The sequence below is a fragment of the Perkinsus marinus genome (assembly GCF_000006405.1).
Source record: "Perkinsus marinus ATCC 50983 genomic scaffold scf_1104296932410, whole genome shotgun sequence".
Classification (NCBI taxonomy): Eukaryota; Perkinsozoa; order Perkinsida; family Perkinsidae; genus Perkinsus; species Perkinsus marinus.
In genome coordinates this window covers 401389-426095 of record NW_003215453.1, presented here as the reverse complement: position 1 = coordinate 426095, position 24707 = coordinate 401389, and the positions used below count along the sequence as shown (strand labels likewise).

The following is a 24707-nucleotide window of genomic DNA, read 5'->3' as shown; positions in this document are numbered from 1 at the left end:
TCCACTAGAAATAGAGTAAAAATGTACAGAAATCAACGAAAATTTCCGTAAAATTTGGCGCAGTTCATCGTAGCAATATTCTGGTACTTGTGGTTGAGTTTTGGTATGGGGTCGGAAATTGTGTTGGATTTCCTCAGCTGAGCTCAGAGGCTTTTGATAATAGAAGTTTACACACGAATTCGGATAAAAATGGAGTTTCACCCTAGTGATATAAAACACCCTAGTGGAAAACATATTTCATATTTCACTTGCGAAAAACACATGTAAGCAGCGAAGAAAGCGTAAAACTCGTCAAGTCCTGCGACTTTTTCCCTTGAAATGCGGTGATATTTCCGGTCTATTCGCGAAGTGTTTTCAATTCACTTCACATCGCGAATATCACCGCGTTTTTCACATGGAGTATTACGTTACTTCATGTGAAACGGGTGAAACTCCATTGTGTTGCAGCAGTAGTATTTTATGATGAGTTTTTCAGCAAGTGCGAATAGATACAATTAGTTTGTTTTGTTTTCAGGTGGCGGTAGGAATCCTAGATTTGCCCCACATAAAGTGATCTTGTGGGTAGGTCGTAGGGGGACCTCATTCGTATCTTTGTTGTTGAATTTCACTGCAAAAATTCTCTCTCGTGTGGGTGTTAGTTTATAATGGAGTTTCACAACGCGTTTTACGTGAAGTGGGGGCGTAAAACTCTGTGAAAAACGCGATATTATTCGCGGTGATATGCAGTAGTCGTGGAATATGTTTTTCATATCACTAGGGTGGTGAAACTCCAATGAATATGCAACTATGCGTTTTACATATCACATGTTTTACGCGACATTCAGAGGTCAAGTGAAATGTGATATATGTTTTTCACTGGGTGACACGAAATTCTTGTGTCACCAAATCGCCTCCTTTGTGTTTAGGATGATCGTTATCCCCGTCCCCTCGCGGAGTTGTCATTTCGAACGACTGTAAAGGCCGTTAGGATGCGGCGAGATATGATTGTCGTTGCGATTGATTCTAAGGTTGGTCACAGGTGTAGTGGAGTGAATTTTACATGTGTGAAATTATCAAAATGATATTTTTACTATTTTTCAATTTTGTCATACCACAAATCAGAATAGAAATCATTCAGTGTGTGGAAATTTTTCAAAACATCGGAATTTCGTATAGCCATTTTTATATGCATATGGTCAACTACATGTGAGTTGGTGACAATATGGAAATTGTGAGAAAATTTTGAGGAATTCTCATTGGTTTCTATACATTTCTACCCGAATTCGTGCGTAAATTTGTAGCTGAGGAAAACGAGAATATATTTCAACACTGGAGTTTCACCCGCGATATGAAAAACATATTTCAGGACTACTGTGTAGCGCGAAAATCGCGTTTTTCACCGAGTTTTACGCTACTTCACGTAAAACGGGTTGTGAAACTCCACTGCATTTTTAATGGGGATATAATTGTGTTTTTATTTGGTGTAGGTGTACGTGTATCGATTTTCGGACCTCACCCTTATCGATAGCATTACTACTGCGCATAACCCTCGAGGAATCATAGCGCTGAATCAAAGTGAGAACCGCGCTGTGCTAGCCACAGTTGCTGACCAGCAGAAAGGTAAGGTGGTTTGCACGCATGCACAAGATAGCATCTTTCGTTTAATAGGTCGGGTTCGTATAAGTGTCTATGATACGCCCTTTACGGCGGAGTCTCGAGGGCCGAGTATTTCCTCGGTGATTTTAGCTCACGACTCGCAGATCAGCCAGCTTGCATTGGATGCGAGCGGAAACATATTGGCAACTTCTAGTGACAAGGTTGGTGTTCATATTTTTGTGGCGAGCGAGATTTACATAGACAGAAGCAAGTTGAACTCGTCCCAGGCACGTCGTTTTTCGAGTGGAAAAAATCGAAATACGGAAATCCGTATTTTTTGGAAGATCCCTAGACTGAACGGTGTATAGTTTGTTATCATAACTTTCCGGGTGTAATTTTCGAAGTGTTTTCAATTCACTTCATATCGCGAATATCGGGTTTTTCACGCCACTTCACGTAAAACGGATGGAACTCCATTGAGATGCATTGTTTGAGCAACTCGAGTTTGATATTGGATTTTTTAGCTGAGGGGAGGAATTCCCAAAACTACGCACGAACTCAATATATTTCCACAGTGTCATTGATAAGCGTAGCTGTACATGTGTATAGTTTTGTATATAGTAGGAAGGGAACTCCAGGCTGTTTTGCAGTTGGCTCATGTGTCGGAACTAACAACAGTTTTTTTGTTGCTTATCGAGGTCTTGATGGGCTATTGTGAAAACTTTTCTGGAAGAAAATCAGGAAAAATTGACTTGCGACATGAAGTGTAGAAAGAGTGGTATGGCTGTAGTGGTGGTTTTAGGGGACATTGATAAGAATTCACGATACGACGACAGGGTACCTCCTCCAGGAGCTCAGGCGTGGGGTTGATCGGGCTGACATATGCTCTATCGTTTTCCATTCGAGCGGACGCTGGATTGTGGTCTCTAGTGATAAGGTAGGTGCGGATAATCGTTATGGATGGGAACGTTTTTACTCGTGTAAAAACGTCGCATTCAGGGGACGGTACATGTGTTTGCTGTTCGAGTGCCTTCTGGAGGTGGGCGAGAGTCTCGAGGGGGCGGTGGGAACGCTCGGAGCAAATTCAGGTAGGTCCATGTGATTAACTCCGGAGGGGAAAATACACGTTTTCGGAATTCTTCACCCACGATTTCCGAAGTTTATTGGTTTTATTCTAACATTTGGCTTGTAGCGTGAGTTCCTCAATCGGCATCTGCCAACACTCGTTCGCCTTTGAAACGATTATGCGACGTGTGTATGAGTGTTGGGATTTCATTTACAGGAGTTTCACCCGTGATATGAAAAACACTAGTGAAAAACATATTCCACATTTCACATCGGGTGAAACTCCATTATTTGTTCTTAACACTAATATTACCTTATGAAATTAATATTATGCCAACTGACTTGGAATTCGGTGAAATTATGGTATTATTCTCGTATTTGTAGATTCTTTGGTGGCTACTTTGGTTCAGAGTGGAGTTTTGCACGGTTCCGCGTGCCCGACTATCGCTGCATCGCATGCTTCGGTAGCACTACTAACACTGTTGCTGTTATGTGTGCTGATGGAAGCTACTACAAGGCGAAGTTCGATCCTGTTTTCGGAGGTATGTGTATCCTATTCTGCTACATTTCATGCGTTGTCCCTATAGGGTTTTACCCTAGTGATATGAAAAACACTAGTGAAAAACACAATTCACGACTGCTGCATATCACCGCGAATATTGCGTTTCTCACAGAGTATTACCTCACTTCACGTGAACCGGGTCGTGAAACTCAAATGTGTGTGCATATGGTTTTCTTTTTCCTTTCTCTCGAATGAATTTACACTTTTCTGGAAGTGTTTTCTTATATCACGCATATGTTGGCGAGAAATGGGTAGTTGAATTTAACCGTGTTGAATTATCTCTGCATTTTTCATGTAATATTCACCGCATTTTGCCAGGTGAAATGACTCGCATAGACACAGGGCGATTCGATGCAGCATCCGAGCGACACCGACTGGTAGGAGAGAGCGAGGTTGAAGCTGTAGAGGAGCCTCCAACCCCAGCCCCGACAACATAGTATTGTGGTCTGTAATTGCTGATATAATTTTCTTAATAACTTTCTTGTGTCGAGTTGTTCACAGTAACGAAAAAGGAAAGAAAAAAGAAGTTGAAAAAAGGGGGTAAAATCGTCATTCAGAAATGAATTAATCCTTCCCTTAATATGAGAGACTTTATAGTAGCTGGAAAGTACTTTCTTTGCCGTATGAGAAAGTTTTGGGAAAGAATGTTAAAATGAGGGGATACTTGGTGCCACTGACAGCATCGTTGTGACAAACTCGAGAAGCGGACATGATGTGTTTTCAATTTCGCGGATAGAAACCCAACGGACAGTTGTTATTCCAACTTAATATCTGCAAGAAAACTCGATTGTCGTTTGAGTAACAACTCCAACATAACGTAGCTCTTCTGTATGGGAATATATGTTGGTTTCCTCAGCAGAGCTCAGGAGTTTCCTCACTAATTATAGGAGTTTGCATACGAATTCGGGGAGAAGTGTACAAAAACCAATAATAATTCTTCAAAATTTCATCAGCGACATCACCGACATATGTGCATATTTTCCCGCACCGATTCCAACGGCGTGTAGGAATCTTGATTAGCATTACTTTATCGGCAACGAGGAACGGTAGCAATCCTAACGGTGTGGACTGTTTCCCAATTTCGCCTGGGGCAGAGGAATGTGAGGAAAAATATCGAATTGTGTGAATCGTGTCTCCACTCTCGTGAGGAGAAGTACCAACTCATCGTATTGGTTCACTCGTACGGCTAATCAACTCAGTGGTACAGACTAACTCAATTCAGATGAATTTTACACATCTTCAAAAGTCATCTCATGAGGTAATCATATCATGCCAACGATCCAGTAGAGAAAAGTCTCCACAACCGCACATATCTCGGACCTGCACATGAGTACATCTAGTAGTGGTATGCTCGTAAGAAAAATACAATTAAAAATAGAAAATTTTTGAATACTGCTCCCTCATCTACACACATATCTAGTCTAGATATGTGCTCCTAGATAATCTAGGAGCAATGAAAAAAATGCAAATGGTCAACTACGTGTGTAGAAATCTCGAAGGAAATTTTGAGAAATTCTTGTTGTTTTTCGTATACTTCTACCTCAAACCATATAAATTAACACTGTGTAGAAGTCTATTCACTTCGATTGATGATAACACTCCTCAAAAAATCATAAAATCGGATTTCTAGATTGGGAAAATATGCACATGGTCAACCACATATGTCGGTGATAATATGAGAATTCTGATATGAAATTTTGGAGAATTATCATTGGTTTTTCTACACTTCTATCCCGAATTCGTATGCAAACTTCAATAATTAGTGAGGAAACTCCTGAGCTCAACTGAGGAAAGCAAACATATATTCCTCCAACACTGGTCACCAGTATCTCAATATCTCTCCAGTTGGCTTTTCCCATGCCATTCAAATGCGTATGAATTGTCTCATTCGGTGCGATAGCTATGAGCTTCGTAACTGTCACTATGTTGAGTTAACGCCGCAACTACTGCCTAATTTACCATCAACAATTCCTGACTCGCGATCGACGATATTATTAGACTCTAAAGCGTTATAAAACGCGAGGAGTTTGTCACCAGGCAGATCCGAACGAAGTCTTTCGATGAGCTGAAGTGAAAAACGTCGTGAAGTTATGAAAAATTTCGAATCCAACTTGTTCGGGGTAAAGCATGTCTGGTTTTGTGCGACATAGAAGTTTGAGGTAGTCTTCAATTCCCTCCAATTCACGAGCCTTTTCAGGAAGGGAGTCGAGCACCTGCATTATTCACATTATATGATGGAGTTTCACCCGTGATATGAAAACACTAGTGAAGGACATATTTCACATTCCACTTCGAAAAAAAAACGCATGTGAGCAGCGATTAACACGTGATATGGGGTGACTTGTCTGATGTAATTCCCTGAGTATTTCCAATTCACTTCAAATCGTGAATATCGCGTTTTTCACAAAGAGTATAACGCTACTTCACGTAAAACATGTCGAACTGCAATATGATGGCGTTTCACCCGTTTTACGTGAAGTGGCGTAAAACTTGGTGAAAAACGCGATATTCGCGGTGATATGCAGTAGTCGTGAAATATGTTTTTCAATAGTGTTTTTCATAAAACTCAAATTATATGTGGTATATATATGCGAATAAGAATAACTCCATGTGCTTCCTCAAATGGAAAATGAATTTCATCGCTCTTCCGAATGTGTCAACGGCTCGTCAAAATTGAGCCACAACATTTTGCTCACCTCCCTGATGATGACGTGTTTACGTCCTGCTGATTTGGATATGTCATCGAGCTTTGATCGGAGCAACACGAGGGCACATGGACCGTCTCGTTCAGAGAGATACTCCCTAAGTTTTCCCTTCAGTTCAACCAGGGATGGTACGGCAATATTATCTGCTCGTCAAAATGTGTTGCTGCTATGAACTGGAGTGACAAACTCCGTATTGAGATATGTTCGGTAAAGTAATTTCAAATTCACTACAGAATTTCGACTAAACTCGATGAAGATCCAGAATTCCGCCCAACACGAATATCAATTTTCACTTTTTCTCATAACACGAAATCCAAACCAGACCAATTTTATTAGTGTGGAAAAATATGCACTCAGTCAACTACATGTGTTGGTGACAATATGAAAATTCTGAGGAACTCAGGGGAATCATCATTGTTATTTTTCTACCCGAATTTTTATATAAACTCCCATAATTAGTGAGGAAACTCCCGAGCTCAGTTGAGGAAACCAAACGTATATTCCTAATTCTCGACTAATATAATGCATATTTCACAAGGGATTTATAGTGTATGATGACCAACAAGAAGTGGACTCGTATTAGACTCCGAAAACCGAATATTCATATCGATCCGCGGGTGCTTCTGGATGTAGTTGCTTATAAAGGGGACAACAATTGTGTGAATATATCGCAGGTCCCAACTGACCTCGATCGAGCATCTTAGCCTGGATAAGGGAATTTACAGTCTCCGACATGCCAAGGGTCTTTCCTGGTCGGTTGCAAACCTACAGTGCATCGGTCGCTTACGACTAACTGAGTGAGTGTGGAAGAAATGTGTGTTGGAAAAATGAAGATATTGAGAGACTTCTACCGTAATTCGTGAGGAAATTATTGAGCTCAGCTGAGGAGAGCAAACATATATTCTGAATACTGGACTTACTTCGTCGCGCCAGAGTTGGCCCTTCCGGAGCTCTTCGTGATTCGGTCGCGTGAATCTTGAGAAACTAATATTTGAGATTTCTCATAAATTCATCCCCTTACTTGTTTGTTCTTCCGAAGGCACGTTTCGAATCAACTCTATTTCCTAAAAAGTTACAATCGAGTACTCGTTCAAGAATACGCTTCTTACGTGTAGTGTCTTGATGCGACTGCGGTGGTTGCGTATGCCTAAAGGATTCGTTTCACAATGGAAAATTCTTCGCCTTGTGTTTTTCTCACTGGCTTATCAGTTCAGAAGCGGAATAATGCACATCGGCACTTCTATCGAGCGCCAACGACGCTGGAGAGACCGTGAGCACGCCCTGTTGGTTCTCCGATCCAGCACTGAGATGATAGCTGTTGAATTCGCACACGATGTGCGAAACGAATGAGCGCATTGTCGTGTATTTTCTACACTGAGACTGGGGGCGTCGATGCGTTTGTCATTCGAAAGGACTATAATAATATTTGTGATATATTTACCACTACTTTAGTTTTTCATACGTGGTTTAGATACGAGATGCCCATTATTTTCCCCTCACTTCTCGGGTTGATCGCCGACGTAATTCGCCGCATTTTCGGTGTCGAAATAGCGCATCTTTGTTTGGCCCGATTCGCGACAATCAGCAGAATTAACCTTAAAAGAAATACTCCCCCCCGTGCTCATACTAGATGTTATTATGAGGACAACTTCATCGATGTCTACGCGCGCAGTTGCTTACTTGTTCCTCGGCGATTAATCTCATCTTGGCAAAGTCAGCATCACAACGCACTCGGACGCCAAGACATTCAGCGTCATTCGCCATCAAATTTCTACCTGTAGAGTATACTCTCTACTAAGACAAACTTCAGAGAAAAATACATAAAATGCCACGCATAGGGTGGCGTTATCCTCTTCATATTATGAAGTGAATCGCTACGACGATTTATTCTCGCGAATGGTCAAGTTCAGATGGAGTGAATGATGAAGGGATGTCACCATTGTAACGAGCTTATTATTTTGTTGCTTATTCGCACAGCAACAGTGCGAAACTCGGGAACAGTATTGGAATACATATTCGCTTTCCTCAGCTGAGCTCACACGCGACTTGGGGTAGAAGTGTACATGGACCAATGAGAATTCCTCATAGAATTTTCATATTTTCACCAACACATGTGACAACTCTTGATAAAACGTCTGGCGAAGTTACCTGTAATAGGGCATTTGTAATTGCCAACATCACCCGCACATGTGTCGAACTTGGCAGAACTCAGTCGCTTGCCGTGTACACGCTCGAACGTGTTGTCCTGAGGAGAGGAGTAAATGCACAGAACAGTTACACTTATGATTTGAGCAACAATGTTTTCCAATTGTAGCAACGAATTTAAGAGAGCTCACTTTTTCCACTGGAGTGGGCCAAACCTCGGGACCATCACCATCGAGAAGCCCTCGCCTCTTGAGATGTCTTTGCGGCACCGTTCGCCCTTCCCCAGTCGCTTGCCGAATTTGGGTTTCCTCGAACCTGTGTGAAAATTGTGGAGAGATGATTGACCGTATAAGTGGGGACCAGTTTCCTATGAGAGTTCCGGGATGGTCGTTGTTTGTGTTGTCGGGGTATTTATTGTAAGCATCATCACTGAACTGAGTGATGGACATAGTAGGTGTGAGATGCGAACTGCGATAGTATAAAAGTGGAAAAAATAGCAGCTCCTTGTTTCGATCAAGGGACCTTTGGGTTATGAGCCCAACACGCTATCCACTGCGCCAAGCTGCTGATGAGAAGTTGAAATGATAATTGTTGATATCAAGTAGTAGTGGACTGCTATTGATTGAAATTATATATACGTGGCGGGGAGCATCCAGCGAATTCACTCAACCTAGCCGGCGAACCCATGGCGAGTAGCAGGGCCCCGTCAGGAGTTCCTCTACGTTGTCACAGTTTCTAACGATATGATCACTGACACCATGCTATCATATCTGCCAACCTAGAACTGAGCGGAGTTATCATTCAACCCTACATATCGTCAACAATCAAAATAATCCTCATATTCTTCATCGTCGCAGATTTAGTGATTTCCAATTTAGTGAGATTGAGATTTGATTTTTCCCCTACGGTTGTGTCGAGCGAGAAGTCTTCTAATACGACTAACGAATAGGGAATGCTCAATGAGTACAGTGTAGGAGAATATGATCGCTTTCCTCAACTGAGCTCAGGAGTTGTTTCCTCATCTATTATAGAAATTCGGGTAGAATATCCGAAATTTCCATATTATCATCAACTGCTTGTTTTGGCACACTGAATGGGAATAGCATTCTTGAGATGAGAGCAATTTGGGAATACATGTTTGCTTTCCTCAACTGAGCTGGTAAGTTTATGGAAAGAACTTCCTCTCAGAATTTCCATATTGTCACCAACACATGTAGTTGGACATGTGCGTATATTCCTATGCTACATGAGAGAATTAAATCTCGTGAAGTTGTCTCGAAAACGTTTGGGAAAAATGGCAGCGCACGAAGATATTTGCTCGCCCATTGTGGAATGCTCGAAAGAAGGCGCGGCGAGCTTGACGGCGGTGAGAGGCTCCTATTTTAGATATAGAATACTTCCCAGCACTGAGGAACGCGATACGAGGGGAGTGGAAATTAGGACTAAACGAACTTGAGCCAGATGGCTAGGGCTCATCACAGACACATGCGTACACACTATGTTCTATCTTAGTTGATTATATACCACGCCACAGGAGTCCCAAAGATCGATAAAACCAAACCAAATATCTGACATCACCATCAGTCGACCAGCCGTTTCGGATCTATCGACCACCAGAACCAACAGAGCTCGGGATCTGGCAGTGCCAGTCTGGCACCAATGATTTGAGGCGCCTCAGAATTTCTTCCTTACTTACTTTATAGTTAACCGCGAATTGCATTTATGTGATTTGCGTGATTATTTCGAACCGGATGGACGCATGCGTGCAGATGTGCATGCGTGCAGTCAGTATCGAAGCCAACCTCAAGGGCTATTGAAATAGGAATGGATGCACACCCCTTTACACGGAGAGCCGACGACGCTGCGACCAAGGAGGAAGAAGGCAGTCGTCTTTGAGTAGATAGGCGTTATAAACTGTGAATGGTTTCACGCGTTTTCTCGCGATGTGAAATGTGTTTTCATGTCACGGGTGAACTTATATAAAAAGGAAATCAATTAAATTTGAGAAAATGATAATTTTACTTTGAAATCTGTGATGTGTTCTCCACTAGTTAATACTTCTTTTTTAGCTCAACATAATCGTGCGTGAAATATTCACAATCTATATCACGGGTGAAACTCCAATGTATGGGAAAATGATAATTTCACTTTTAATTTTACTAAGGAGGTTGTCAAGCCTACTGTATCCGTTTTATACCAAATCGAGAGCTACAAGATTTGGGAAATTTTTTTCCGGTATTTTCAACTTTTTTGATGGAAAATTACAACGCGCCTCTGCAGCCTGCCAACGCTGAGGAGGGATACCCCCGGAACTCCATCCTAGTGTATGGACTCAACGTTGGAGGTCCTGAGATAGCGATGCTCGTGAGGAAGGTAAAACCGGACCTATTTTGTATCTTTGCTGCGGGGCACGATTTGAATCTTTCCATGTATCAGGTTATCAGCTTAAGTATCGCAACAGCGGTAGTGGTCATCATCACGACTATTCTCAGCGTAATCATTTGGAGAAAAAATTTTTCCCTTCAAATTTTTCCATTTTTCCAGAAAATTTTGTATGTAAATTTTCGACCTAGAGGTGGTATATGAGAAAAAAATATTTTTTCACGAGTTGGTTAGCGTGCTGTTATGTGAAGTTATGTTGTCATCAATTTTAGAGAAAATTTTCGCTCACGAAAATTCGGAAATAAAATACGTATGTTTTTCAAACGGCTAAGTATTATATCTTCCTCTGTGAAGTGAGATTGAAAATTCTCGAAAATTTCGCGCGAATTCTCATTCGCAAAATTTTCATTTTTTCGATTTACGGTTCGCGCGTAAGGTTGTTTTGGGAAAATAATTCAGGTGTTTTCGATCCGCCCTAATTTCCAATTTGTCATAAATTTTTTCCACTTTTTTCAGGATGTATTATTTCACTACGTTTCCTCCGGGACCTTCTTTTCGGTGGTTATTGGTCTGCTTGTGCCTGCGTGCGGATATTATGGGGCTAAAAACAAGTGAGAAGAATTGCGATGAAAAAAGCGAAGATTTTTGGGTGAAATTTCCACGAATTTCGTTATTCTATGCGGAAATTTGTGTTTTTTTTGCTGAATTTTTGTCAGGTTTTACTTGGAAGAAACTTGACCATTCTTGAAGAATGTGTTTTTGAATTTTTTTGGTGATGAAAACTTATTAGATTTGATCTCACATTAAAAAATTTACAGAATTGTGTTACGAATTTTCTGGGAAAATTTACGCAATTCTGTTACGTTTGGAAAATTTTCCCCCAACGCAATGGAATAATCAAATCTCACCAGTGTGAGAAAATATGCACATGGTCAACTACATGTGTTGGTGACGATATGAAAATTTGGGAAAATTTTCGAACCCGAATTCGTATATAAACTTTTGAGCTCAGCTGAGGAGAGCGCGAAAATTTGTTTCTTCAAAACTTTGTTTTTTTATGTCAGTGACCGCAGTCTCATCGGCATGTTCTGTGCATGCGGTTTGTGTGGTGCGATCTGGGCGGTAGGAAAATCGGAAAATTTTTTTCCAGAATTTTTTTTCTGATTTTTTTCCTCATTTTAGGTATTTCAAATTATGTCGGGTGTTGGTTTGGTGGCATTCCTGAAAGTTGTGGTAGAATATTGTGGACCACATGGCGAGACGAAAAAATGTAATAAAAATGTCGGGTGCCGGGATCGAACCGGGGACCTCCTTCTGCAGCGGGAGGACCCTTCCAATGTGAAGAGGTGACTAAAGATTGGGATGACGCGCAGTATAACGATGCTAAGCATTTGGTCGAGATTTCAGGCTGGTTTATAAGTGGAATTATATGTAGGTGTTGGGGGGGAATATGCATATGGTCAACTACATGTGTTGGTGATAGTATGAATATTCTGGGAGGAAATTTTGGGGGATCCTTGATAGTTTGAAAAAGAATGTGTAAATAAAATTATGTGTATGGCGACGAATCTCCGGAGCTCAGCAGCTGAGGAAAGCGAACAGATATTTTAACACTGTATGTGCGTGTGCGTTGGGAAAATTATGGTGACGAATATTACCGTTTCACTTCAGTGGAGTTTCGCGCGTTTCACGTGAAGTGGAGTAATACTCCTGGTATTCGCGCTATGTGGTAGTCGTGAAATATATTTTTTCCACTAGTGTTTATTCATATCACGGGTGAATCTTCAGGATATGATTGTCAATCATTATATCTAAGCCTTGTTGAAGTGGCAGTCTAAAACACTACTCAGTTGAGGGGAAAATTCCCGAATTTCCCTCAGAAAAAATACAATTTTTCCGCTGAAATGAAGTCTTCCCGCGTTGTTATTTGGAAAATTTACGGAAAAAATTGTGTTGGAGTTGATGAATGAATGGTAGTTAGTTTATCGTCGGGTCTCGAACAAAATGCCAGTTGGTGGAAGTTGTTGAGTAACATTACATCAGTCTTCGCCTAGGACAAAAAGCGCGCGCCCCGATGATCGATTTGAGGAGTTGACATGTTGGTTTATCACAGGTTTGGCCTTGCCGGCTTTCCTACTCAAATGTGCATCTTTTATTTATGGATTCAAGCTGTAAGTGGCGGGGGAGTACGTGGGCTGGTGGAGAGGGAAATCTTCATAGTGCGTTGGAGGAGGGAATCTTCATAGTGCGTTGGAGAGAGAAATCGTCATAGTGCGGTGGTGGTGGTGTAGGGGGGAATCTTTATAGTGCGGTGGTCGTGAAGGGGGGAATCTTCATAGTGCGTTGGAGAGAGAAATCTTTATAGTGCGTTGGAGAGAGAAATCTTTATAGTGCGTTGGAGAGAGAAATCTTTATAGTGCGTTGGAGGGAATCTTCATAGTGCGTTGGAGAGAGAAATCTTTATAGTGCGTTGGAGAGAGAAATCGTCATAGTGCGTTGGATAGAGAAATCTTTATAGTGCGTTGGAGGAGTAAATCTTTATAGTGCGTTGGAGAGAATCTCTTCATAGTGCGTTGGAGGGAATCTTCATAATGCGTTGGAGGGAATCTTCATAGTGCGGTGGTGGAGTCGCTGGTGCGGGTCTTTCTAATCTGGCTGATCGATTCGCGATACGTATGGTACCTGTCGCGGAAAGGGCTGGCGTTTCCATATGTGTTATTACTGATGAGGGTTTGATTATAGTAAGGTTGGAATATTTTTTCCATGGTGAATGTGAAAATTCTTGTGAATGTTCTTCGACTAGGTTCAACCGCATGCAAAGCGGAGCGGTTATTGTGGTGCCACCGACAAACCAAAATCAGACATTCCCAGTTGCGGTATGGAGGGATCGAACCGGGGACCTTTCGGTTGGGAGTGTTGGTCTCCTCAGCTGAGCTAAAAAGTTAACGCATGAATTCGAGTAGAAGTGTGAAGAAATTAATAAGAATTTCCTCTCAGAATTTTCATATTGTCACCAACACATGTAGTTGTCCATGTGTATATTCCCCCTCACACTGCTATTCGATAGTGAGTGTACTCTCAGGTGCAACAACAGCGACCACTTCAGTAGTGGTCTCAATTTTCATGTATTTTTTTTCATCGTATCAAAGGTAGATTCGGCGGAGCCTATGGAGAGACGAATTTGAAAAGGCTTCCTTTTTATGAGTCTGTTTAGTGTTGAAGTTAAAAAATCTCGGGAGGATCAGAGTCAACTATGTGTTGGCGGCAATATAAAAATTCTGGAAAAATTCTGGAAAAATTATGGAAAAATTATGGGAAAATTATGGGAAATTGTCGTTGGTTTCTGTATTACACCTCTACCCGAATTCGTATGTAAAGTCCTGAGCTCAGCTGAGGAAAATGAAGATATACTCCTCAAATTTATGAGCAGTTGTTGTTATCACGAAAAATAAGTTTATCCGGAATGCTCCCGCCAAAACCTGAAGGCCAAGTCAGATTAGGAGTGTTGGGAGGAAGCGGTGTGAACCTGCCTCACGCGGAAGGCGATAAAATTTCAGTGGAGACTCCTTATGGAATTGTTACCAACATTTTGCCACTTCACATTGAAAGTAAGGAAAAATTTGATCAAATTTTCTGCAATTTTTTTCAGATGATTTCTGCATATATTTCGTAGCACGTCATCACAGCAGCAGCGAGGGGTATAGTCCTCCTCATGAAATTCCCTACAGAGCTATAATGTGGGCAATAGCTCATGAGCTCCTCTGTGACAAGTAAGCTCCTTAGGAAGTTGAAGTCGTACTGTTAAGTTTTACGTGAAGTGGCGTATGTGAAGTGAATTGAAAATACTTGGCAAATCGCGCCATTTCACGTGAAAAACATTACCTGTTTTAGGCATTTCGCAAAGTGAAATGTGGAATAAAGTATTCACTAGTGTTGTTCATATCACGGGTGAGACGCCACTGTTACGTTTTATAATTGTATTTCGAATTAGTTATCAAAATGAAAATCAAGTGGCCTAGCCAGTGGCAAATGCTGATGATTTCATACCGCACACAGCTCTCTGTGAAAAGCTGATGAAAAAAATCAATGGAAAATTTTATATAATTTTCTATAGAATTTGAGTCTTTTTCAAAAGGGGAATTTGCGAGCTTCTTTTTGTGGAGTGTGTAAGAGTGTTTTTTTTCGCAGGATCATCGCGTTGGCATCAGTCGGAAGTATCAGGCCAGATCTGTTCAAGATAGGGGATATTGCTGTACCAACGGACTTCATCGATTTTGCACCCCAACGCGGAACTATGACGTAAATATTATATATAATTGGAGTTTCATTTGAGTAGTGAATAACGTGTAAAACGCGTGATGTGTTTCACGTGAAATGAGGTGATTTTCCGATGTAATTCGCGAAGTGTTTTCACTCCACTTCGTATCGCGAAAATCGCGTTTTTCGGGTGAAACTCGATTATTTATTATTTCTCTCCACGTGTGGGCTCAGGTTTTGGGGTAATCCTGATGTTGGTCCTTTTTCGGGTGAAAAAGGCCGCATTCACTACACTCCTTGCGACCACGATGATCATGTGTGGCGCAAAGTGAGAAGTTTCTGTATCACTTGAGGAGCGCATTTTTTCGTCATTTATAGAAAATCGCCGGAACGCTTTTCCCTTTCCAAGAAGGCCCCCATATAGTGAGTCTCAGTGAGGCGAACGAAACAGAAACGGATGTCGTCTACACGCAGACCAATGGTCCTCGGTAATGGAAATCGTGTTCGCTTTCCTCAGCTGAGCTCAGGAGCTAATTATGGAAGATTACATACAAGTGTACAGAAAGCAATAGAAATCTCTTGAAATTTCCTCAGAATTTTCATATTGTTATCACCAACACGTGTGGAATTATCGAGCATAGCAACCCTAATGAACAGGTTCGAGAGTCGGGCGGAAGTACGTATGTTGCAGAGATACGGGCATTTGGTTGGCATGACTTGTGCTTCAGAATGGACATTGGCTGGAGAGCTCGGAGTGAGTTTTTTCCTGTGTGTGTTTTTTGATTTTTTTCTGAGGTACCGTACGCTATCGTGGCGATGGTGGACAACCTCGGCAATGGTCTCGACTCTGGGATCAACGGCAACTTTATGAGCGAATATCAGAAACATCGGAGAGAACATTTTCATACTACGGGAGCAATTCTGGATCAGATTTGCAGGAAGGCACGCGAGCTGTTGTTGTAGCGAAGATTTTCATGATTACTTTTTAAGCAGCTACATGGTTGAGTTGGCTTGATGAGGAATCTGGGGATGTCAAACATTGGATAAGTCCTTGTCTCGAGAAAACGTTTTCCGCTAAGAATATAGAAATACAGTGACCGTAATTTGCACGTTGCGAGGATCGCCATTGCTCACCACAATAGGTAGCACATCGTCCACCTCGGCTCAGTGTCGCTATAGTTCAGTCGGAAATAATCGTCCTGAGCTGATCTACAATATCTTTGTGAATATCTAAGGGAGTCCGGGCTCATTGGCTGAGAAATTTCTAGAGCATCCCAACGCTGTAAATCTCGCTGAGATTCTCAGCGAGATGCTCAGTGAGATCTTCTCAGCCTGAGAAGATCTCACTTGAAATGGAACCCTGTGTGCTCGATTACGGAAATCCGATCGGTCAGTCAAAATCGAGTCTAATGTAGAGCATCGTCTTCCTTGATATTGCATTCGATTGCAAAGTCTTATTGAGACACTCAGCTGTGCACAAAAAAACAACGTTGCGAAATCGCCAACGCTTATATGCAGCAGCAACCATTACTGAAGCGTATCTTGAATCAAGAATCATGATATGGCATAGTTGCCCCATCCGAAGATATCTATCTCATTCACAGCCACATATTGATTATACCATGGTGTATCTTGCTATGGCATAGTTGCCCCATCCGAGGATATCTATCTCATTCATAGCCACATTTTGATCATACCAGGGTGTATCTTGCTAAGGCATAGTTGCCCCATCCGAAGATATCTATCCCATTCATAGCCACATTTTATCTATCTCATTCATAGATGCATTTTTAATACCAGATTGTATCTTGAATCAGGATCCATGCTATGGCATAGTTGCCCCATCCAGAGATATCTATCTCATTCATAGCTGCATTTTTTATACCAAAACGCATCTTGCTATGGCATAGCTGCCCCTCCTGAAGCCAGAGTGTTATCTTAACCAATGTTATTATCAATACCAAAATTCGACGAATTATCTCTCCAACCGTAATCTGTTTTTCACTCTCTATCTGCCCATAGTGGATCTTGACTTCCTTTGACTCTCACAGACCAGTCCTTTGAATGAGCCACTTACGCGAGGCGAGTTCATGTCTATACGGAAAGGTGTACGGGATAGCGATCCCGACGCGAAGGTCATTCACGATACTAGAAAGGAATGATGGTTACATAGCTTCACATCACTGCGTGGCAGCGGCGGCCGCTAATAATAGCATGATAATATCTACTCGTCGACTGTATCCCCTCACTCTAGGCTAATAACTTGAAATCGGTAGGGTATATCATTCATCGAACCTCCCACTGTCTCTTATCCATTCCATTTAACCATTGGTGTTTTAACCATTGCCATACGTTTTCTAATGAGGATTCTTGGATCTCATACGAAGAGGGTTTGAGTTCGGCAAGTTACCAGGAAACTACGGTGACAGTTTGAAAACGCAACACTTCCAGAAATAAAAAATTCATAAAATCAATAGCTTAACTATCTATCAGCTTCAAAGTTTCCCTCACCATCGCAGCGACCGACTCGTGTATCTCATGAATAGGCGCTGTGTTGTTCATATACGCAGCAGAGGTAACAACCTTCTTGACCGTATCGACATGGGCCTCGTTCAACTTTGTATTGAAATGCTTACCGCCAATCTCCTTCACAGCTTGCGCGGCAGATGCGTTTGGATACTCTTCACTAACCTCATCGGAACCTGGAAAACCCACGACTGAGTCATTGATTCACCAGTGTTAGAATAACTCTTTGATTTCCTCACCTGAATCTAGGAATTTCCTCACTAATTTAAGAAGTTTATATATAAATTCGGGTGTAAACGTACAGAAACCAACGAGAATTTCCTCAGAATTTCCGTCGCAAATGTCACCTACACATGTAGTTGACCATGTTTCTATCAACCCACACTCTGATTCACCACCAGACTCACCCATAGTGACTTCGGCGTTCAAAACCTTAGCTGCAAGTACTGGAGCGATGCAGACTAGGCCAATTGGATGACCTACGTAAATAATGTGACAGCTTGCAACCACTCGTAACAGCTTGACGCAGTAGTGAGTAAAGAAAAGTTGATATTGTCTCCTGTTTGGACGCATCACATCGATCCAGCTAGGATATACCTCACAGACTCACCAGCTTGGTTGAACTCTTTGATCGCCCTTTCAACTTCGGGATGAACTGACATGCCACTGCCCTTAACGGCGAAGTTCGAGAGATTCTTCGCAGCTCCGAAGCCACCGGGGAACATCAATGCGTCATAATCGTTAGCCTTGAGATCTGTTAACGGGAGAGTACCTGTTTTTCAAAACTAGAAAACTTTCGATAAAAATCTAAGTTCGTGAATATCCCACATGAATACTGAACTCACCTTCCCTTCCAATGCGTGAAGCTTCCACCAACACGTTGCGTTTCGAACCAGAATCTATCGACTACAAAAACAGCGGCTCTGGTAGTTCTCAAGAGCCGACAGGTCTACCCCATCTGAGTGATCCACGACGTGCATCTGCTGGATGTCCGGAGCAAAGCATTGGTATTTGGCGTTGGCTCGACTCAATTCGGTGAGCACGAACACCGCTTCGCGAATTTCACTGCCGTCGAGGTGGCCACAACCAGAGAGAACCTGAATGCGCTGAACTGTAGATTCATTTTTAAAACCAGATTTTAGGTCGAAAAATATAGTCTTATTATGCGATTAAAAATTCAGATCACATAACAAACTCATTCACGTTTAAAACTAATATCTCACCACTGCAACTCGTTTGGTAGCAACAGCGGCAAATGCACGGTGAGAGGAAGCTAACATTGATAACCCCCAAATGCTGATGAGAAGAAGTTACGGAGACCAACACGAGAGGACGACCACATATTCCAATGTTATCATAATAACAGATTCTCCTTGACAATAGATCCCGACTGGCTTCTCTCACAGAGTGTTGTGTTTACAGTTGTACGTTGTGTTACGGGATAGAACTGCTGCGAGCATTTTCTAGCTTTCCTCAGACTGACGAGCAACCTGATCACTCTATCGCCGTTGTGTGCTCAATCTAGCTAAGGCTATTAGGAGGTTGTTCTACTGTTGCTGGTGTTGTATTCATCCTATTCCTCCGAATAGTAACGCTCTGGCTGGTGTTATAAGCCAATGTCAACAGGATCTGTGGTGTCGGACAGCAGCTCAACGGGTGACCAAACGTCTCCACTGCTAAGGCTAGTGAGGAAGTGTAAACACTTATAAACCGTCAACACTATAAGGAGAGCTCGCAGTACATTCAGTTCACTGATCTCATCCTCTTTTCCCATACCGTAAATCGGTGAACTACATCAACAACACAACACGGCGCAGTATATCATCAACAACAACATGAAGTGACATACTAGGAATTCGACAGAACTTGATGCTTATCAAAAGGACCACACCCAAACGAAAGAGCATAATCGTTCGCGTATTGCGACACGTCGGTTTTCCCCAGCGGTTTGTACCTATTATAAACACTACAGACCAACTCAGCCGAGGAGACCGACCAACGAGTGTTGCACTGGTTAGGCACGAGCCTTCTAATAGCATTAACTCTGGCAGCTTGTCGGTGCCAAACTTTAGATATCTCAGTGATGTCATCAGGGACACTACTCAGCGACAGCAGTGACGATTTGGAATCCACTGATAGAACGGTGGAAGCTGAAAGTGAAACCAGTGTGGGGGGGGGGGGGAAATGCACATGGTCAATTCGGGACACTTAGGTGAGCGCGAGTTGACATAATGGATAATTTTTTCTCTATCACCGCTTCAAACGATTACGTTTTCCACAATATATGTTCGTAGCAATGTTAACATTGTATATGCGAAGTATCAGGGCGATTATCATCAATTTCAAGAGAAGACGCTCATTTATCGCATTTGCATATCAAATTGGCACGCACTGTACGTGTGTTGGTGACAATATGAAAATTCTGAGAAAATTTTTAGGGAATTCTTCTTGGTTTCTCTACACTTCTACCCGAATTCATATGTAAACTTCTTTGATTAGCTTTGGAAACTCTTGAGCTCAGCTGAGGAAAGCGAGCATATATTTCAATACTGGGCTGAACATTACGAATTGGAAGAACGAATCCCAAGGGACTAGCAATAACACCGTTGAAATTTCATCACTAATACTATGTAAAATTTACGTCGTTGGAGTTTCACGGGCGGCCGTGATATAAAAAACACTAGTGAAAAGTATACTTCACGACTACTGCATATCACCGCGAACAGGGACCCATCCAGCTCTGAGAAAAAACGTTTCCCACGATTTGATAACAAGGAGGAAAATGTTCCCAATGTGATGACATTTACATGGGAAACTGATCGAAGAGTGTGTTCCTAGCCATACGTGGAAATTTCAAAATGAGTTCACCTCCGGGAACATTATAGGTTCCTGGATAATTCGTTGACCGCGAATATCGGGCTTCTCACGGAGTCTTACGACGCCACTTCACGTAGAACGGGTGAAACTCCATTGTCAACACCATGTGCATATTTTTCAAACAGTTCGCGAGGAGTTCTCCCGAATGGTCGTACAACTGTATCACTTCATATTCGAGAATTTCAAAAGCCAAGAATAACTATAATATGGCGGAGTAAGCAAACTATCCTTAGTAGTATGCCATACCAACAAAACACGACTCGTATATAAACGGATGGTAAGACGAACAGAAACGGCGAAGTAATAACAGCACAGAAAAAAGATCACCATCATTTACACTCTTCGGAGCACTCTATCGTGCATCTATCTCTCATCATTAGGAAAATAAAAATATGAGAAATAGGGATCATATACACTGTCCCAATACACAACCATCATTAAATAGCTACATAGCCTTGGCCCTTAGCTACTCTATCGCTTCTACTTGAATGGTTATATCTACCCCGTTCTGCTGTAGTCGTTGAGTAGAACAGTGCACGTAAAATTTCGCGAAGAATTTGAGAATAATGGGTAATAAACGTAATAATAACATCAACTGGATTTGCCTACCGTCCTGTGAATCTATTCGTTCGCTTTCTATCTGCTCAGGTTCTCTCCCGAGCTTGTTGCAAATAAATTTCCTAAAATGGAAAACTCATACCACTCCTCGCACACTTCATCTCAGCTGAGCTCACCATTCGTGTTTCTTGAGCTGAATGTCACCAGGAAGAGCCTCAATTGGTAATCCGAGAAAACGCAAGGACATCAACGTCTTGGGTGTAGACCTAAACTCAGCGGAGTTTCACAACCCGTTTTACGAAGTGAAGTGGTGAAAAACGCGATGTTATTCGCGGTGATATGCAGTAGTCGTGCAATATATTTTTTCACTAGTGTTTTTCATATCACTAGGGTGCAGGAAACCCAGAAATCAAAAACTTTATTTTTTCCGACGCAAATTGTCAAACTCTGTGTGGAGGGATATGCACATGTTCAACTACATGTGTCGATGGCACTATGAAAACTCTGAGGAAACTTTTGCGGGAAATTCTTGTTGGTTTCTGTACACTCCTAACCGAATTTATATATAAACTTTTTTCAGCTCAGCTGAGGGAAAGCGAAAAACCCGAACGTATATTCGAATACTCGTGTAAAATATCATCAAACTTTGCGCTAACATACATTTTTCTGTCATTCTCGGTAGATCACATAATTGATCTTAACACAACTGAATTCTCAAATTCAAACTTGCTTTATATTTTTCCCACTCCGTCTATTTTTCAGCAGATGATTGATTCATCCAACAAAAAATAAAAAATTTTTCCCAAAAATCCTACGACCAGCAGAATCTCACTCATCGAACGGAAACTGAAGCCGAGATTGCTACGGCTAGTGACAAATGAACTAGAGCTACCTCAAAATAGTCTTCGAGCTTTAAGACCCGTTATATGTGGCTGCGTACAAAAAGATATTCCATGAAAATGTGAGTGATTTCGGAGCGCTCTTCCTCATAAACGACTTTAATAATACCGAATGCGAAATAGCATGAAAAACTGATAGCCAGAATTTCACGCATTTTCGCGCCACCTGAAAATATTTATTTGCTGAAATGTCCACCAAAGAACACAGCAGGTGAGACAGATACTCGCAGATGTTCGGAAAGTGGTCCTTCATACCGCTTTCCAAGTTACTTATTACTAGAGAAAGCGCACGCCCTTACAGCTTCCCAAAAGTTGATATAACTTTCTGAACTCACAGGAGATGATTGATTTATCCAACCAAGAGGAAAAATAAAAACTTATCCCCAAAAAAAATTGTCGATTATTTTTTCGCACAAATTTCACAAAGCAGGAATTCACTTCAACATTTCCCATAGCACTAACCTAGATTTCCTGGTCATCGTGAGGTCAGATGTAGAGGAGCTCTTGCGAACCGCGCGTTGCATCTGATCATTCACTCAATTCTTGAGAAAAAATTTTCGGGTAAATTTTATGTTACATCAGCCGAGCTTTCAAATTCGCCCAACATAGTGACGTAACCCTTATGATGTGTCTCTTCGCGATGAGGCGGCCTTGGGGAGAAATTTCTTTTCCAATTTGCTAAACCTGAGTGAAAAGACGGACACTGCTGCGCGGTAGTGTTGGTGGAATATATAATCGCTTTTCTAACTAACTGTACGAGTTCGGGTAAAAACGTACAGAAACCAACGAAAATTTCCAAAAATTTACTCAAATTTTCCATATTTTCATTATTTCCATATTTCCAAATCTTCCATATTTTCCGTAAAATTTTCGTATTTTCATTAAAAAATGTGCATATTTTCCCACACACACACAGGAATTTTCTGACCAATATACGACTTCGGGTAGAAATGTACAGAAAACAACAAGAATTTCCCAAATTTTTTCCCAGAATTTTCATATTTTCCTCCACTTACCCGTAGTAACGGTGGTAGGATGAGACTTCTTGCTTCGTCGGCTCACCCTCGAATCACTGAGCAGCCAACCGAAGTCTTGGGATGCCGTTTGTGGCAGTAGAAACTTGTCTCGAGGATCCTGAGAGTCTTTGTGATTCAAAAGAAATTTCGAAAAAAATGGAAAAGTTTCCGCATCTCACCGTTGATGATTTCCTGAGATTTTCAAGAATGTCGAACATCGAAGCACTCCGGTGTTGACTGCCGAGATTCTCCTCATTGGGCTTAGCAGTAATGCTATCTGGCAAACGGGCCAGGGAGAAGGGCGCCTCTGAGGAGGAGCAAATATAGTGTGAGGGGAAAATACGAAAATTCTGAGGAAATTTTTGGGAAAATTCGTACATTTTTACCCGGATTCGTACGTGAACTCCTGAGCTCAGCTGAGGAAAGCGAAAATATATTCCTACTCCAACACTGTATAGGAAACTCCTGAGCTGAGCTGAGGAAAGCGAACGTATATTCCTCCTCCAACACTGTATAGGAAACTCCTGAGCTCAGCAGCTGAGGACAGCGATTACATATATTCCTACTCCAACACTGGTTACCTCTTATTTTGGCATTCACTTTGTTCTCCTTCTCTATGCGTTCATTCCATAGTTTAATTTCGGCATTCAAGTCGCCTTTCTCAGGCATCCATAAAACAATAAACTGAACTATATGTGCTATTCTTTGTGTCTCAAATTTCGAGCAAATTTGGTGTAGAGAGTAACACCAGAGTTTCTCAATCCGGATGTGTCAAGTTCGATCCTCTGAAACTGCATATTAATCACCCCATCGTCAAATTCAGAATACGCTTCCTTATCTCTATCATGAGAAGACTCTACGTGCAAATCAATATTCGTTGTATTCTCGTGTGGAGATCACAACGAGAAATGCTCATGTCACAGTATCTCAATCACTTCGACCTCAATGGAAGACTTTTAGCAATGTGCACGCATATGCAAATCAGTACGCGAAAGTGTGCTGTTAACTTAGCGCTCGCCATTCTAATCGATGGTTATTAGAAATTCATGAGTACAACCACGATTATCATGAGTGAATCATGCACCCTTGCAAGCTTCGGGGAGTCTCTATGTCTGAACTCCATCGGTAACCCTGTCGTTGAGGTTGTCATTGAAGTTGGTCTCCTTCTCATCGCCTTCGCTACTTTAGCATTGGCCGCTGACCACCTGTGCGATTCTATGGAAACCTTATGTGATCATTGGGGCCTTCCTGAGGAGATCGGTGGCGCTACATTCATGGCATTTGGTGGAGCCGTACCAGAGATCACTGTGAACTCCCTTGCTACTATGAAAGCCATCATGAGTGGCAACCAAGAGGCTGATGCCGCGTTGGGAATTGGTGCTATCCTAGGAAGTGGCCTGCTGGCCTTTCTCACGGTCCCCGCCTTATGTAGCATTGCCAGTGATAAGATGGTTCCTCTACTGTTGAAGAGAAAACCCTTGACGCGAGACGTGTTATTCTACGGTGTGTCGGTTTTGGTACTCATACATGCCCTCAGAACCGCTATTACTACTATACATGGTGTTGTTCTCATCCTCGTCTACATCGCCTATGTAACTACGCTCTGTTACGGCGATCAAGTTCAGTCTTGGTACACACAGTGGCGACTCACTCACAGAAACGGTGTAGCTGCTGCAATGGAGCCCTCCAAGACCGCTGACGGTTCGGCCGAGTTTCAAAGTTTTCGGGAATTCAGACGGAAAGAAAACAACCAGAAAACCTCAGTATTCCGTGACAAGTACGATGAGGAGCTCGCCATGCCCCTGATCGAAACCGGCTCAACACAAGTCTCAACTGAATCTGCCCAAAAGTGTACATCTCTGCTGCAGAATATTCAGCGAGACCTAGATGCAGTCCTATGGCCTTTGAAACACATCATTGATATTAGTTGCCCTGATTGCCGTATCTACCAGCCTCAAGAGAACCTCTATGCGTTGACATTCTTCGCGGCATTTACGTGGGTGTCCGCTGCCTCTTTCCTCATCGGCTGTGTCGTTGACCGATGGGTTGTCCTTTTGCACAACCCCAGCTCTAGCGGGTTTTTCGGACTACTACTGGTTGCTCTCGGTGCTGAGATCCCCGATGCGATAAACGCTTTGAC

The 24707-nt window shown here is 42.1% G+C and overlaps 7 protein-coding genes and 1 non-coding gene across 8 annotated transcripts in view; 4 read left to right on the top strand and 4 right to left on the bottom strand.

Annotated features, from left to right (window-relative positions):
- Positions 1-3639, top strand: part of Pmar_PMAR022332 (WD-repeat protein, putative) — a gene marked incomplete at both ends in the record, with an annotated part of 3885 nt that extends 246 nt beyond the window's left edge. The window contains 8 exons of the mRNA XM_002785541.1: positions 515-561; positions 906-1007; positions 1467-1599; positions 1648-1796; positions 2378-2512; positions 2575-2663; positions 3025-3182; positions 3521-3639. Coding sequence (XP_002785587.1) covers positions 515-561; positions 906-1007; positions 1467-1599; positions 1648-1796; positions 2378-2512; positions 2575-2663; positions 3025-3182; positions 3521-3639 — 932 coding nt within the window. The remainder of the gene's footprint in view (positions 1-514; positions 562-905; positions 1008-1466; positions 1600-1647; positions 1797-2377; positions 2513-2574; positions 2664-3024; positions 3183-3520) is intronic.
- Positions 3640-7403: 3764 nt separating this feature from the next.
- On the bottom strand, positions 7404-8501 carry Pmar_PMAR022331 (hypothetical protein; the record flags this gene model as incomplete). The annotated part of the gene is made up of 5 exons (XM_002785540.1): positions 7404-7502; positions 7588-7682; positions 8056-8152; positions 8244-8367; positions 8413-8501. 5 exons carry the CDS (start codon positions 8499-8501, stop codon positions 7404-7406), a joined length of 504 nt encoding a protein of 167 aa, XP_002785586.1.
- Positions 8502-8546: 45 nt separating this feature from the next.
- On the bottom strand, positions 8547-8619 carry Pmar_PMAR022330. The gene has a single exon. It is a non-coding gene; the product is annotated as a tRNA-Met (tRNA).
- Positions 8620-10305: 1686 nt separating this feature from the next.
- On the top strand, positions 10306-12466 carry Pmar_PMAR022329 (hypothetical protein; the record flags this gene model as incomplete). The annotated part of the gene is made up of 5 exons (XM_002785539.1): positions 10306-10425; positions 10951-11045; positions 11499-11556; positions 11617-11667; positions 12416-12466. 5 exons carry the CDS (start codon positions 10306-10308, stop codon positions 12464-12466), a joined length of 375 nt encoding a protein of 124 aa, XP_002785585.1.
- Positions 12467-14169: 1703 nt separating this feature from the next.
- On the top strand, positions 14170-15654 carry Pmar_PMAR022328 (methylthioadenosine/purine nucleoside phosphorylase, putative; the record flags this gene model as incomplete). Its single annotated transcript, XM_002785538.1, has 6 exons — positions 14170-14204; positions 14623-14733; positions 14926-15019; positions 15070-15179; positions 15349-15445; positions 15487-15654. The coding sequence occupies 6 exons, from the start codon at positions 14170-14172 to the stop codon at positions 15652-15654; spliced, it is 615 nt and encodes a 204-aa protein (XP_002785584.1).
- Positions 15655-17162: 1508 nt separating this feature from the next.
- Pmar_PMAR022327 (conserved hypothetical protein) lies at positions 17163-18500 on the bottom strand. Its single transcript, XM_002785537.1, has 6 exons — positions 18441-18500; positions 18171-18314; positions 18063-18123; positions 17828-17989; positions 17625-17696; positions 17163-17393 (listed from the first exon to the last, which is right to left on the bottom strand). The coding sequence occupies exons 1-6, from the start codon at positions 18495-18497 to the stop codon at positions 17170-17172; spliced, it is 720 nt and encodes a 239-aa protein (XP_002785583.1). The 5' UTR covers positions 18498-18500; the 3' UTR covers positions 17163-17169.
- Positions 18501-22294: 3794 nt separating this feature from the next.
- Pmar_PMAR022326 (hypothetical protein) lies at positions 22295-23236 on the bottom strand (the record flags this gene model as incomplete). Its single annotated transcript, XM_002785536.1, has 4 exons — positions 22295-22302; positions 22568-22685; positions 22747-22874; positions 23149-23236. 4 exons carry the CDS (start codon positions 23234-23236, stop codon positions 22295-22297), a joined length of 342 nt encoding a protein of 113 aa, XP_002785582.1.
- A 398-nt stretch (positions 23237-23634) lies between these two features.
- Pmar_PMAR022325 (Sodium/potassium/calcium exchanger 5 precursor, putative) lies at positions 23635-24707 on the top strand (the record flags this gene model as incomplete). Its single annotated transcript, XM_002785535.1, has 1 exon — positions 23635-24707. A coding segment is annotated over one exon (1073 nt), but the record flags the coding sequence as incomplete, so codon positions are not given.

Excerpts from the sequence above, each read along its gene's own strand:
- Pmar_PMAR022327 (XM_002785537.1), bottom strand. The coding sequence starts at position 18,497 with ATGTTAGCTTCCTCTCACCGTGCATTTGCCGCTGTTGCTACCAAACGA. Across the intron at positions 17,990-18,062 it reads TTCACGCATTGGAAGGGAAG|GTACTCTCCCGTTAACAGAT; the intron begins GTGAGTTCAGTA and ends TTTGAAAAACAG. Across the intron at positions 17,697-17,827 it reads CAAAGAGTTCAACCAAGCTG|GTCATCCAATTGGCCTAGTC; the intron begins GTGAGTCTGTGA and ends TTATTTACGTAG.